The following is a 12,762-nucleotide window of genomic DNA, read 5'->3' as shown; positions in this document are numbered from 1 at the left end:
TTATTAGTATTAGAATTTATCTGCAGCAGCTTACTGTTCCTTTTCACTTGAATTTTGTCGCCGCAAGAAAATTTATGACAAGAAAGTTTATTCTCTCAAATTGTGGAGCATTCATGCTCTTTATTTTTTTATGCGAAGCATATTACTAGAGCTACACTACAGCCCGTCGAGCGCGGCGGTGGAGCTACCATTGACCTTTAGCGTGACCACGTGACACCACGTGACAACATGACTTCACAGCAGAGGAGAGATGGGCTGCCGGCTCGCGCGGTCGGCCGCGGCGGTGGAGGCTCCACATCAGAGGCGCTGCAGCTGACCACGTGACGCTACAGCAGCGGTATAAAGCTGAGCTTGCCTCGCTCTCCGGGCACTTACGAGGCGGCCAGGTGTTGGGATGCCGCCTAGAAGCAGGGCTGATTTGAACGAGAAGCGAAAGCTTCAGCGTGCCACAGAGACCGATGAAGAGCGGGATGAACGTCTGGCTAAGCGGCGTGCTCAATATGCGGCTCGGCGACAACGTTCTACATCAACTGAAGAACAAAGCGAGGAACTTTACCAAGCCTAGCTATCAATATGCTTTGCATCTGACTAGGCTTAACCTTAGCTAAGCCTCAGCCATTTTTTTAAAAGCATATTAAAAGCCACTGTAATTATTACAGCAAAGCATTGTTGCCATTTCAATGCTTCATAAGAAACGTTTGAAAGGTTTCAAGAGCAGGACGTGTGAATTACTGCATGCAGAACCCATGAAGTTTGTACTGTTAATTGCAGTGTGTGGTTAGTTCTTGACAATGAGCACCGCTGAGCTGCACCGTGTCCTTTGCAGACCTTTTGAACGGCAAATCAGTGGAGTCTCTGAATGATGCCCCACGTGAGCTGGAGAGTGGTTCCCTGCTGGTGACCAGTGTCCCAGTCAATGGCCGCGTTGTTCTGCAGCTTCCACGGGGAAACCTTGAGACCATATCGCCCAGAGCACTTGTGCTGGACAGAGTGTGTGACCATCTGGACAGGTTGGTTAAGCCCTTTGGGCTCCTGTTTTCTGTACAGGCCTTGTGAATTTCATTATTTGTCATCGTTCTGTGACGTCATCTTTTGTGTTACAGAAGGGAATATGGCGATGCATTTCTTTTGATGAAGATTAATCGCATTGACCTGAACCTCCTTTGTGACCATGACCCATTGGTACGTGTTCCGCATTCATATTTGTGTATAGACCCTCTAAGCTGAGTTGATGCATCAGAAATATTTGTCGTTGTTACATAACAGTGCATCATCCATAAGTGAAAAAGGGTGCTGCACTTTTTCCAAATGCAATTAATAGTATTAATGAGCAGTTGTTACTTCTTCCAAGCCTCATTTTCCTTGCTAGAGTTTGCATATCCCAAAGTTGACTCAGTAGCGTGTTTTTGTTTGTACCCTTTACTGTGCTGCAAAAAAATATATACATGTGCGAAAGTGTTGGTATTTGCAAACACCTTAGTGATTCTGGCATGCATGAACATAACGAATGGACAGTAGGATAAAACCATTGAGACTCACTTTACTGTAGCCTCTTTTTTTTTTATGTGTTAAAGATCCGTGTCTTTGGAGAAGTTGGTTGCCTATACGAAATGGTTGTATAAAGGGTAGAGATCAAAATTTTGTCCGTAAATAAGAGTTTTAGCACATGTGAGAGGAAACCATTTTTTTCCGCACTTTACAGTGTTATGCATCTCACACCTTTGAGGATGTGTACATTAGACTGCAACAGTATATATATATATGCTGTGCATAAGTAAACTCTCTGATTTTCCTTATTTTCTTTTCAGGCTTTCTTGAGCAATCTGTCAGAGTTTGTACAGCAAGTAAAGGAGCCAACCGACCTCAACCTCTTCCTAACAGCACTGACGTAAACCTGCTTTCTTTGATGTAGTCTTGCACGAGTAGAAGGGATGTATACACTGCCATCAACTCTTCCCGGTGTTTCTTTCCAGGGACAAAGACATCTCGGTCACAATGTATGCGTCAGCATATCGAGCCCGAAAACGAGTGCCCTTTGCATTCAAAAAGAGCAAAAGAGATGAAATTTGTGATGCTTTGAGAGGTGTCCTTGAGCACCTGGACCGTGACAGGTAACGTGCAAATCTGCTGCACTGATTCCTTTTGTTGCAGATGAAAAGAATTTACTGAGCCTCAATTTACACACAGTAAGAACCAGCCAGCATGCGTAGTGCTGGCTGTTATCAGCCCAGTGCTCTTATTTGATTTCGTTTTGTGTTTTTGCTTGCGTGGTGAGGCCTGAAATGCTCCTGTGACACAACATGGTGAACAAAAAAGATGATCGTACTCATATGCGTTTATTCATATTCTGCTCATAAAGCTCTGTTCCGTAAATATCACCCTGACTGCTTGCCTGCTTTGCATCACTGATAACGTTTCTGGCTGGCCAAAGAGGTACTCAACAACTTTTGTTGTTCCAGAATGCAATTACACTGCAATCTGCGTTTTTCCAGGCCACACCCCACATGTATGCTTTTCTTCTTCTCGGCCCTCTCCCATGCTCCACTGGTTGAAAACAAGCCACGAGCTTTTACTGCACATATGCCATTCATGCTAGTGACAGGTGTGAATGACAGATGGCAGTAGATGTCAAGTGCACAGCTGCGCCCCGTGGCACCAGATTGCACCTGTGCAGCCCACATGCGTTTGTTTTCAACCAGTTTTCTCGGTAGAAGATAAATTTTCGCAAACTCCCCAGAGGGCACCACTTCTTGTGAATAAAGTGCATTACAATAAGTAACGTTGCAATCAGTGGCCGAGTGTTTATGATAGTGCATGTTGATTTTGCATGTTGGAGCGTTTTCCTTTTGCAGAAAAAGTTTTTTTTCTTTTAACAGGTACCTTTTGTCCATATTGACATGTCATGCTAAGAAAACAGAACCAGAACTGGATGAGGCACTGTCCAAGATCTATGACCTCAAAGGTATGTGCAGGGCTATTTTCTTGAATTCACCTTTTGTCGTTCCTTGCTCAAGAAAGTCTCTGGTAGCGTGAAACAAATGTGATGAGTATTGCAAAAGTGAGATTTTCATGTTCTTTTAAGAAAAGCAGCCTTTCATGCATGATAATGCCAGAGTACAGTACATAGTATCTTTTTCATGCAGGTTCTGCAAACAAAGCGGGCATAACATGTGAAGCAGCACTCAAGTACCTCTTTTACCTTGTGGACAGAAAAGACCTGTTCAATGTGGCCCTGGGGACCTACAACTTTGACATTGTGCTCATGGTTGCAGAAAAATCTCAAAAGGTATTCCTCCTAATGAAATGCTGACTAGCTCTGAATAATGTAGGATGAGTCCCAATTCATTGAGTCTCTTACTTATCTGTCTCTGTGTGATTGCATGCATATTTGTGTGCCTGCCAAACTTTTTAGTTGCATTCATTACATTGCATTCATGCGAAGAGTGTGAGGATATCATACATTACCTTATTTCAAAACTAATAGTGACAAATAAATCTGCCACGAAATGTAATGCTGAATTGTGTTTTGTAGGTCAGCTCACCCATGAGTGCTTTCTAACACTGTCCCACTACACTGCAGCCGAAATCATTAGGTAGCACCCTCCATACCCTTTATACTACATGCTGTTGCTCTCTGATAAGTCTGGTACAAGCATATCATACTTAAAGCACTATGGACACCAAAGTTCTGCTTGCATTTTTTCTTCTTTCAAATGATGTTTTATACCATTAACCTTCTTTTCCTTTTCGTTTAGGGAATCAAATCCTCATTTTCTTTCCTATAAATGCATCTTTTGCTGCTGGACAAATGTCAGCAGAGCCAGAAAAAGCAAGAACCAATATTTACTGAGCAATAATCAGATGGATTTGTTCACGGTGTCCCTATAGATGTGGGCTTAGTGCAAAACCATGCACCTTTGTGTGCTTAGGAGCCTATGTTTTTCAAAATCTTGTTTGTTGACTAGGGAAAATGTGGAAGCACTGCATGTCGGTGTGTGACGTATGCCGTGCTCATTCCAGGACCCCAAGGAATATGTTCCTTTCCTGAACAAGCTGAACAAGCTTGAGCCAAATTATCGCCGTTTCAAGATAGACATGCACTTGGAGCGCTACAAGAAGGCCCTCAAGAATATTAGCCTTTGTGGCAAGTAGCTGTTTCCTTGACGCTCATTTTCCACTCATTATTCATTGTTTCTTTTCTGCCATTTAACTACATGTGGAATCACAAATGTCTGGTGTCTACGAAAAGAAAAAGCACCTACTCAGCATTTCGTGCAAGAACTTGTCTAGATGTTGTTGATCATTGTACTAAAGAGCAGTCTTCAAGTTTCTCAACGCCTTGTTGATTGTACGATTCTTTGTTGTATCACAGCCTGTACGAAGTTTTGTTGTCACTTGCATGCTTCCACTGGAATCAGTGCTTCAGTTTTTCAAACTACCGCAGTGATGGCTTAGTGATTTGAGCATCTGTCTCACATGTGGGAGGTGTGGGGTTTGATCCTCAGTGCTGCTGGGTACCCACCAGTGATACACTGGGTACAAGCTTTCCTCTGGCCTGATGCTCATCTTATATGAAAGGGAATGCTTGAAAAATGGGTATTTGACCCCTCTCCCCCACTTTATGTTGAAGAAAGCACCATTTGCCTGCCCTTGTGACATAAAAATTCATCATCATCAGTTCTGCAAGTGATTTCTTCTGGTGAAATGCCGTAATGTTGGGCTGCAATAAACATTGGTGTTAACCTCATTGCTAGCCCATTTTTCTTTTCTTTTTTTTTGCATTGTCTACTAGTGCCCCTTGTTTATACGTTTCTTTCCTGCCATGTAGGTGAAGCACACTTCACTGAGTGCCTCAACCTCATCAAGTCTCAGAGGCTGTACACCACAGCACTTAATCTCTTTCCCGAAGGCTCTCATGAATGCAAGGTACCGATTACTGCAGTATTTTGCCATGTTTGTGTTAATCAGCATGCATATTGATTGGCAGGAATTTTGTGTGTATGTATGTTGTGTATGCCTATACTCTTGAGCGCAAAAAATTTCTGGGCTGTGGGAATAGTGAAGCAGAGAGAATTTTTTGCAAATCAGGCACGCAGCCAAAATTCTGCTCTGCAGTTATATATGCAACAAATATACACTAATGGACCTCTTAATATTAGGCTGTTGAGTTTTAAGCAATTCAGTTTTTTATGGCTTCCCTGCTTGATCAGTATAATATCTATCTGATGCAAGATGCATGTATGCCTCTTATACAAGAAGGTGACAGAAGAAACCAAGCAGCATCAGCCAAAAGTGCTTAACAAGACTATAGTCAGCATTCAAATAAGATGGGTTCAAAGTAGTGCTCCCTTTGTTCCTAAGATGGTTTTAAACTTTCCTAAGTGAAGTAGTATAGTAAACTTTAAGGTCGATGAGTGTTTTAAGGTGGAGATGAATTACACTGGCATCATCTTAACCCATAAAAAGGAGGACACCAAGGACTGGTCCGTTGTTTATGATGTATTTACTAAGGTAATTGCTAATCAAATTAGGTCAACCTTTGACTTTAATCAACCAAAGGACCAGGCTGGCAGTCAGAAAGGCTACTCAACAGTGGACCATATTACACTATCAATCAGTTGTTAGAGAAATGCACAAAATATAACTGACCACTTATATGTATCACCTTTGTATATTCCAAAAAGCATTTGCTGCAGTCGAAACCTTGACAGTCATGTAGGCATTGAATAATGAGGGTGTAGAAAAGGCATATGTAAAGATACTGGAAAATATCTATAGCAGTTGCAAAGTAACCTAATTCTTCACAGTGAAAGTGATAAAAAAAACAATCAGGAAGGGTGTCAAGCATGAAGACACGAGATCTCCAGCGCTATTCACTGTATGTTTGTAGGAGGTATTCAGGGGACTGGATTATGAATAGTTGGGAGCTGGAGTCAGTGGAGAATATCTTAGCAATCCCTGATTAACCGATGGCACTGCCTTGCTGAGTAACTCAAGGGCCGAATTGCAAAGCATGATCAAGGGCCTACACATGCAGAGCAGAACCTAAAAATGAATGCGAACAAATCTAAAGAAATGTTCTATAGTCTCGGTAAGGCACAACAGTGTACGCCAGGCAGTAAAGCATTGGAAGTTGTCGTGAAATTTATCTACCTAGGGCAGGTAGTGACCGCAGATCAGGACAACAAGAGTGAAATAACTAGGAGAATAAGAGTAGGGTAGAATGCATTTGGCAGGCACTCTAGGTGATTAATTGCAGTTTACTGATATTAACTAAGATGAAAGTTTATAACAGCTGTATCTTGTTGGTACTAACCTGTGGGGCAGAAATGTGGAGACTTACGAAAAGGGTAGAGCCTGAATCGAGGAAAGCACAGTGAGCTATGGAGAGGAATGTGGTAAGTGTAAAGTAAAGGACAGAAAGAGAGCAGAATGGGTAAGGGGACAATTTTGAGTTTATGGTATCCTAGTTGAAATCAAAAAGAAATGGCATGAGCAAGGCATGTAATGGAAGGCAAAGTAATTGATGGTTCCTTAATGTAGTGGAGTGGATTGCAAGAGAGGTAATGCATAGCAGTGAACGTTAAAGGTCAGGAGGGAAGATGGGACCAGGAACTTCGCAGGGATAGGGTAGCCATGGGTTTAACAGCAGGGGTTGAACTGGAGGGATATGGGAGAGGCCTTTGTCCTGCAGTGAACGTAGTTGGGAAATATAAAATGTAACAAATTCATATTCACTGATGTTAAAAAATGCTACCTTTTTCCTGTAATGAATGTTTGAAAGTGCTATTATAGGTGTGCGTTATGGAGTTGTCAGCAGACTAATGTTGAATATGTAATGGTCTCCCCTCTTCAGTTTGTAACAGCACATGCTAAGAACTTTAGAGCTTCTCTATTTATTTTTTTTTCACTATTTAAAATACATTGAAAGGTTAGCTAACTCTGTTTTTCTGCACCACTATTTCTCTAAAACTAGGGAGCTAGCAGCCGGCAGTTGTGAAATCAGCAGTCTTATAATTGATCATTCCTCAACATCACTACATAGGCTGCGTTTGGTTTTCTGAGCAAAGCTTCATAAATGATGTCTTATTTTTTGCGTTCATCACCACAGTCTATTTTCTGGTGTTGGGGGCATTGAAGTGCCTGCAGTGCATATCCACTTCGTTAGAAATTATGTACATCATAAGCTGAAGCTTATGATGAAGAAAGCTGAAGACAACCAGGTTCCAATTCACTTTCAATTTCTGTACCTATACTTTGATAACTAGGTAAGATAGGTATAATTTTTTATTTGGCTGCTTATGCAACAGCTGTGGCGCTCACTGTTGCAGGAAGTGTGGGGAATCTATGGTGATTACCTCTTTGAAAAGAAGCACTACGAGGAAGCTGGACTTGTCTACAGGCGTTGTGGAAAACTGGAAAAGGCCGCGAGGGCCTTTGAACTGTGTCTCAACTGGAACCTGCTGCTCTCTACAGCATATCAGCTGCAGTACGATGGAGACAGCCTGCGAGCCCTTGCAAGCCGGATGATTGGCAAGTTCATGTGGCTTGCGTTTTGTCTCTGTGTTCGGCTTGGCAGTGCTTGGCATGCCACTTTTTATTTAACAGTTGTGCATCTGCCATATCATGAATATAACTGATTTTCAAGGTCGATTAAGGATTACTTTAATGGCGCCTACGAACGTTGCTTACTATTATGCTTCGAAAAAAATGATAAATTCAGCTCTCAGACTTGTGGTAGCCAATGAACACACGTTGATTTGCATGCGTGCATGCGTGTGTGCACGTGTGTGTTGGGAAAAGCAGATCTTCTTGATGATCTTTCAGCTAAAATAATTCAACTGAGATCAATAGATGAACAGTGGTGGACAGTTCACAGGCATCAATAATTTTAAAGTTACTTTCAAGTACAAGCTTCCAAAAACCTCGCTTGAAATCAGGCTGCTCTGCCGCAATAAAGCTGCATGCAAAGGAGTCTTTAGCTTATTAAATAGGGCTCCTACTTTGTTCCATTCTACTCAGTCGAAAAGCTAAGTTAAGCATTTGGCAATTACAAACTTCAAAAGCCCAGCAAAAGCTGCAAGCTGTAATTCAGTTGGAGCTTCGTCAAAAAAGGATCCTCAAGTCTGAGCGGATCTTCCATTTTTAAAGCATGTGTTTAGAAGCTTTGTCAGGGGTAGGAAATTCCACATAGCAGGACAAATAAATTCTGGTCATGCACATAGCACATCATACTGCGGCAGTGGCCTAATTGTCCGAGGCACTGAGAAACAAACCAGCTCTGTTTTTGCTGATGGTGGTTCAAATCCTGCTCGGGATGTAGTTTTTTTTTCTGCCATGACAACAATACAACGCTCGACTTAGCTTTCCTCTGGCCGCTATGGGAGGAATTGGTGCTGATGTCTAGATTGGCTGGACAACGGTTTAAATGGAAGTATTCTACCCCTGGCTCTGTTCTGAGTTCAGTGAGTTTTTGGTCGAGAAATTCATCCTTTGTTGAGCATGAAACAACTTTTAGTTAATTTTCGTTTAATTTTAGTGTGCTTTGACTTTTGTATTTTAATGTTTCGGAGTGCCTACAGAAGCAGCACGCTTCATAAAGGTATCTTTCTTTACCTATTGTTTGTCTTCATGCCTTCAAACTGAACGGTAATTGGGTTTGCAGATGCTTTGCTGCTTGCCAAACGTCATGCGGAGGCTGCCGAAATTTCCGAGGCCTTTTTAAAGGTCTGTATTCGTTTTTATTGGAGAGCACATCATGCACACTCCCAATCACACGTCTAGAGCGCTCGAGCGGTGCTGTGTGGAGGAAATAAAGCGAAATTCTAAAGCAAATACCTACTCTCACTTATACTACTTGCACTTGAACGCAGCTGAACGGGCATGTGAACTACATAGACACAAATGCCTTGCCCCTAGCAGAGCAACTATGATAAAATTTCACTTCATCTGCTCCGCAGCACACTGCTCGAGCGCTCTGGACGAGTGCGAATGGGTCTGTGTGTAATTTGTTTAAAAACACTCCTATTAGGGCATTCTCTGTGTGAGGCAGAGATTGAGAATTTCCTGGAGGTAAGAGCAGTGATAGCAAAACTGTGATCTTTTATGTGCTATGCAGATACAAAAACCGTAGTAGCTTCAGCAGTAAATGAGGAAGCTGTGCAGGTTGTTCCGCGCTTGAAAGTTTTCTGAGAGGCTTATATATCACATGAGAAAGGTAGGTATAGCTTGAGTATTGAAGGTTGTTTAGTGCTGTAGAACTTCGTGCTGGATTTGTCCTTGGAAAGCAAACTCAAGTTAGGCCGCCGCGGTGGCTCAGTGGCTATGGTGCTCGGCTGCTGGCCCGAAAGACGCGGGTTCGATCCCGGCCGCGGCGGTTGAATTTCTTTGGAGGAGAAATTCGAGGCCCATGTACGTTAAAGAACCCCAGGTGGTCGAAATTTCCGGAGCCCTCCACTACGGCGTCTCTCATAGCCTCAGTCGCTTTGGGACGTTAAACCCCATAAACCAACCAACCAAACTCAAGTTAATGATGTTATAATGAAAATGAAGGAGAAAAAAAAATTGGATCTGGGAGAGATGTGTAATGTGGTGAATAGATAAGTGATTATCTGTTACTGTAAGAGTGAGGTTCCAAGTGAAGGAAAACATAACCAGGGACAACCCAAAATCAGATTTACAGATGAGGTTAGGAGTAACTTTGCTAGGATAGTTAAGCAAACAAGAGAGGGGGATGAGGGGCTCGTTATAAATATGAGAGAAGCCAACAGCCACAGAAACCAAGGGACATGAGGGTTCGGATCCCACCGGCGGCATGTGGTTGTTTTTTCTTCTGCTGTTCTAATCAATTAGCTTTAAGCGATAACGTATTCAGTAATATTCTAAATTGAACAACAGCACAAAATAAATAAATTAATTAAAAAATCCCTCGTGTCCCTTGGTTTCTGTGGCTGTTGGCTTCTCTCATATTTGCTAGGATAGGGCTGCCGGTGGGTCACACAGGACAGAGATAATTGGTGATTATTGGGAGAAGCCAATGGTCATAGTCCACCTACTACTGTTGCTACTGATGACATTGGTTACAGTGATTATACTGTTCTCGTTTTTCTTTTTCCTTTTCCCTGTTCAGGATGAAGAGCAAACCATTCACATCTTGCTTGAAGCACACATGTGGGATGCTGCATTGGCTAAGGTTTGTGTCTGCACTGCTATAAATGTCTAGTAAAATATGTACTGCGCACTTTAGAAGAGTGTCGTATGCAGCCGTTAAATGAAGATTCGAGAGTTTGTTTAGTAAAACCTTTGTTTGGGGTTGCCCACTAACACATTCTGACAGTGAAAGGGCTCAAAAAGACAAGGACGGCACAAAAGGAAAGACAGAAAAGGAGAGAGAGAAAAGGAGAGACATGTCGTCCTGGTCTTTTTGAGGGCTTTCACTGTCGGAATGGAAAACCAACTCGCCCACTCACTTCCATTATTCCGTTATCCACTAACATAACAAAAGCATGAATCTTGAAAAGCTTAAATGTGTAGTGTGATGCCATCCTTTGTGCCAAGGAGGCAGAGTTAGTACAGGTGTTAGCTCTAAATCACGAAAACTCGAAATTTGGTGTACTGACTCTTGCAGTTCACACTGGTTTGCTAAGCTAGAGCCACGTCTTCCTTACCTCATTTGTGTTGAAGCTGGCAATGTTTATAGAGAAAAAAATGTGAAAGTTTCTGGCTGAGTTGAAGCGTAAGCAACTGTACTAGATTCGTATGTGTGCTTTAGACTACTTTTTAGCCTTAGGGAACCCCAGTGGCTTTCAAAAGGGGCTGAGGAACCCGTGTGTCATAGTTTCGACCCCCTTCCTGTCTGACATGCATGCAGAAAAAGAGCATGTAGACGTACTTGCCCTCAAAATGATGGCCGAATTCTATAACAGTGACTGGCTGTAGAGTCAAATAATTTGCTTTAAGCAGTTAGAGGATAATCAGTTCCAGAATAAAGTGGGTAAAGGAAGGGGGGGGGGGGGGGGGGGGGGGGGGTCTGATGCACACATGGTTCAAGCACTGTGCGGAACACAATTGTTCTCTGAAACCTGCTTGAGAATGCCTGTGTTAGATTACTGTCTAGCACTTGGTTTAGGTGTCGTAAAGAAAAGGTTCATTCTCGTTTCATCTTTTCAGATTTACCACTATGGCAGGCCAGAGTTTAGAGAACAGTTGTGGAAGCCAGCTGTCAAGAGTGAGGTCGAAAGTATGCTAGAAACTGTGGACTCCCTGAGGAACACATGGTCCAAACATGCGACGAGGCTGGCACTAGTTCGTGAGCTCAAGGCCAGTGAGGAGCAAGGTGACATATTTATAGTTACAAAGATGTTGTTTATTAATGTATTATTAGTGTATGTGTTCATTCTGTTTGTAGAAGCACAGCTGCCATAGATTTCCTGATTGCGGTTTCTTCATTGCATATTTCGTTATTTTGTCAATGCGGTTTCTTCATTGCATATTTCATTATTTTGTCAATCTAATGCAGAGAAGGTATGCAAGTACTGACATGCATCTACACTAAAGCATGGGATATGGTACAGAGCTACCCTGTTAAACAGAGCGAACTTGTTCGCAATTAGGCGTGTTGCCTGTTGTAGCAAAAGCACATTTTAATGCCAGATACCATCTCAGGCATTTCCACTCACTTGCTAACAAGAATTTGACAAAATGGTAAACATAGCGGTTATTAGTTAGTGAAAAAAGTTATTTGGCTATGCAAATTGCATATAGCTGGCTATTCTTCTTTGCTCAGTCGCTGCGCATCATTGCAAGCTTCAGATTATTCAGCGAGAGGATTGCAGTAAATGGTACTGCATGTTTCAAGCTCTGCTGTGAAAATGATATCATAGGAGAGTCAGTGCTGTTCTAAACACGTCATTTTTTCAAAGGGACAGAGTTGTGTTGCCAGGAACAGTAATATGCTTATGCTACTGCATGGACGTTTTTTGTTGTTGTTGCTTTACATTTTGGAGTGTACACATCTTACTTATTATCTCAGAGATCATCGCTTAGGGAAAAGCCGTGGCACTCAGACCACTGACATTTATGACAAAATGACGGGTGCCTTCTTTGTGAAGGTAAACTTACACACAGTAAAATGTAGTACTGTATTCTAAGGCTTCACTGTTATGTTGCACATTTAGTGTACAGTTTTAAAGTTAGAAATGTGTATAAGTGGTTTAAATTTTGTTGATATGTCAGCAGTGTACAAGCAAGTTTCTTTTGTTTTTTTTCATGTGGTTTCAATTTTATAACACACTGTGAGCAAAGGCACATAATTTTCTGTCCAGTCATCCTCTCTAGTGCACTTCTTTCCATTAACATTGTCACTGTGCCCTGAAAAAGGCCCTTCCTGTTCAAGCTTTTGTCTGTCCGTAATTATGACTGTAAGCTTGGTTATTATGGGCTGTGTTTTGAGGTTACTGGCTTCTATTTACTATTGGTCCTTACCTATGGACAGTGAAGTATATTTTGACACCAGCTTCTGGATTCGATATAAGTACAGAACTTTACTGTGTAGTCCGCACGGCTGGTAATGCTTAGTTGCATTCACCATGTCAAGGATGGCTGTAGTTCTTCTCAGCAGTGTTTTCCAGATTTTATATTTACTCGCATTTTCGTATTGCTTTAGCATAGCACTCGTGGCATATTCAGCTGCAGGTACTGTTACTTCATGCGACACCATTCGTATCTAGGAATGACACTTTAGTTTACTGTACCAGGGTTTTG

The 12,762-nt window shown here is 42.1% G+C and overlaps 1 protein-coding gene across 1 annotated transcript in view; it reads left to right on the top strand.

Annotated features, from left to right (window-relative positions):
• Elp1 (elongator complex protein 1) overlaps window positions 1-12,762 on the top strand; it is a 40,200-nt gene that overhangs the window by 22,742 nt on the left and 4,696 nt on the right. The window contains exons 17-28 of the mRNA XM_089545259.1: window positions 827-1,010; window positions 1,104-1,182; window positions 1,809-1,888; window positions 1,974-2,111; window positions 2,877-2,962; window positions 3,144-3,286; window positions 4,021-4,144; window positions 4,829-4,926; window positions 7,332-7,533; window positions 8,666-8,727; window positions 10,130-10,192; window positions 11,170-11,335. Coding sequence (XP_089401385.1) covers window positions 827-1,010; window positions 1,104-1,182; window positions 1,809-1,888; window positions 1,974-2,111; window positions 2,877-2,962; window positions 3,144-3,286; window positions 4,021-4,144; window positions 4,829-4,926; window positions 7,332-7,533; window positions 8,666-8,727; window positions 10,130-10,192; window positions 11,170-11,335 — 1,425 coding nt within the window. The remainder of the gene's footprint in view (window positions 1-826; window positions 1,011-1,103; window positions 1,183-1,808; window positions 1,889-1,973; window positions 2,112-2,876; window positions 2,963-3,143; window positions 3,287-4,020; window positions 4,145-4,828; window positions 4,927-7,331; window positions 7,534-8,665; window positions 8,728-10,129; window positions 10,193-11,169; window positions 11,336-12,762) is intronic.

This window comes from Amblyomma mixtum, chromosome 5 (genome assembly GCF_055824585.1).
Source record: "Amblyomma mixtum isolate Tamu chromosome 5, ASM5582458v1, whole genome shotgun sequence".
In the NCBI taxonomy this organism is placed as follows: domain Eukaryota; kingdom Metazoa; phylum Arthropoda; class Arachnida; order Ixodida; family Ixodidae; genus Amblyomma; species Amblyomma mixtum.
Note: the sequence above shows the minus strand (reverse complement) of the source record. Positions and strands in the feature narration are given on the sequence as shown.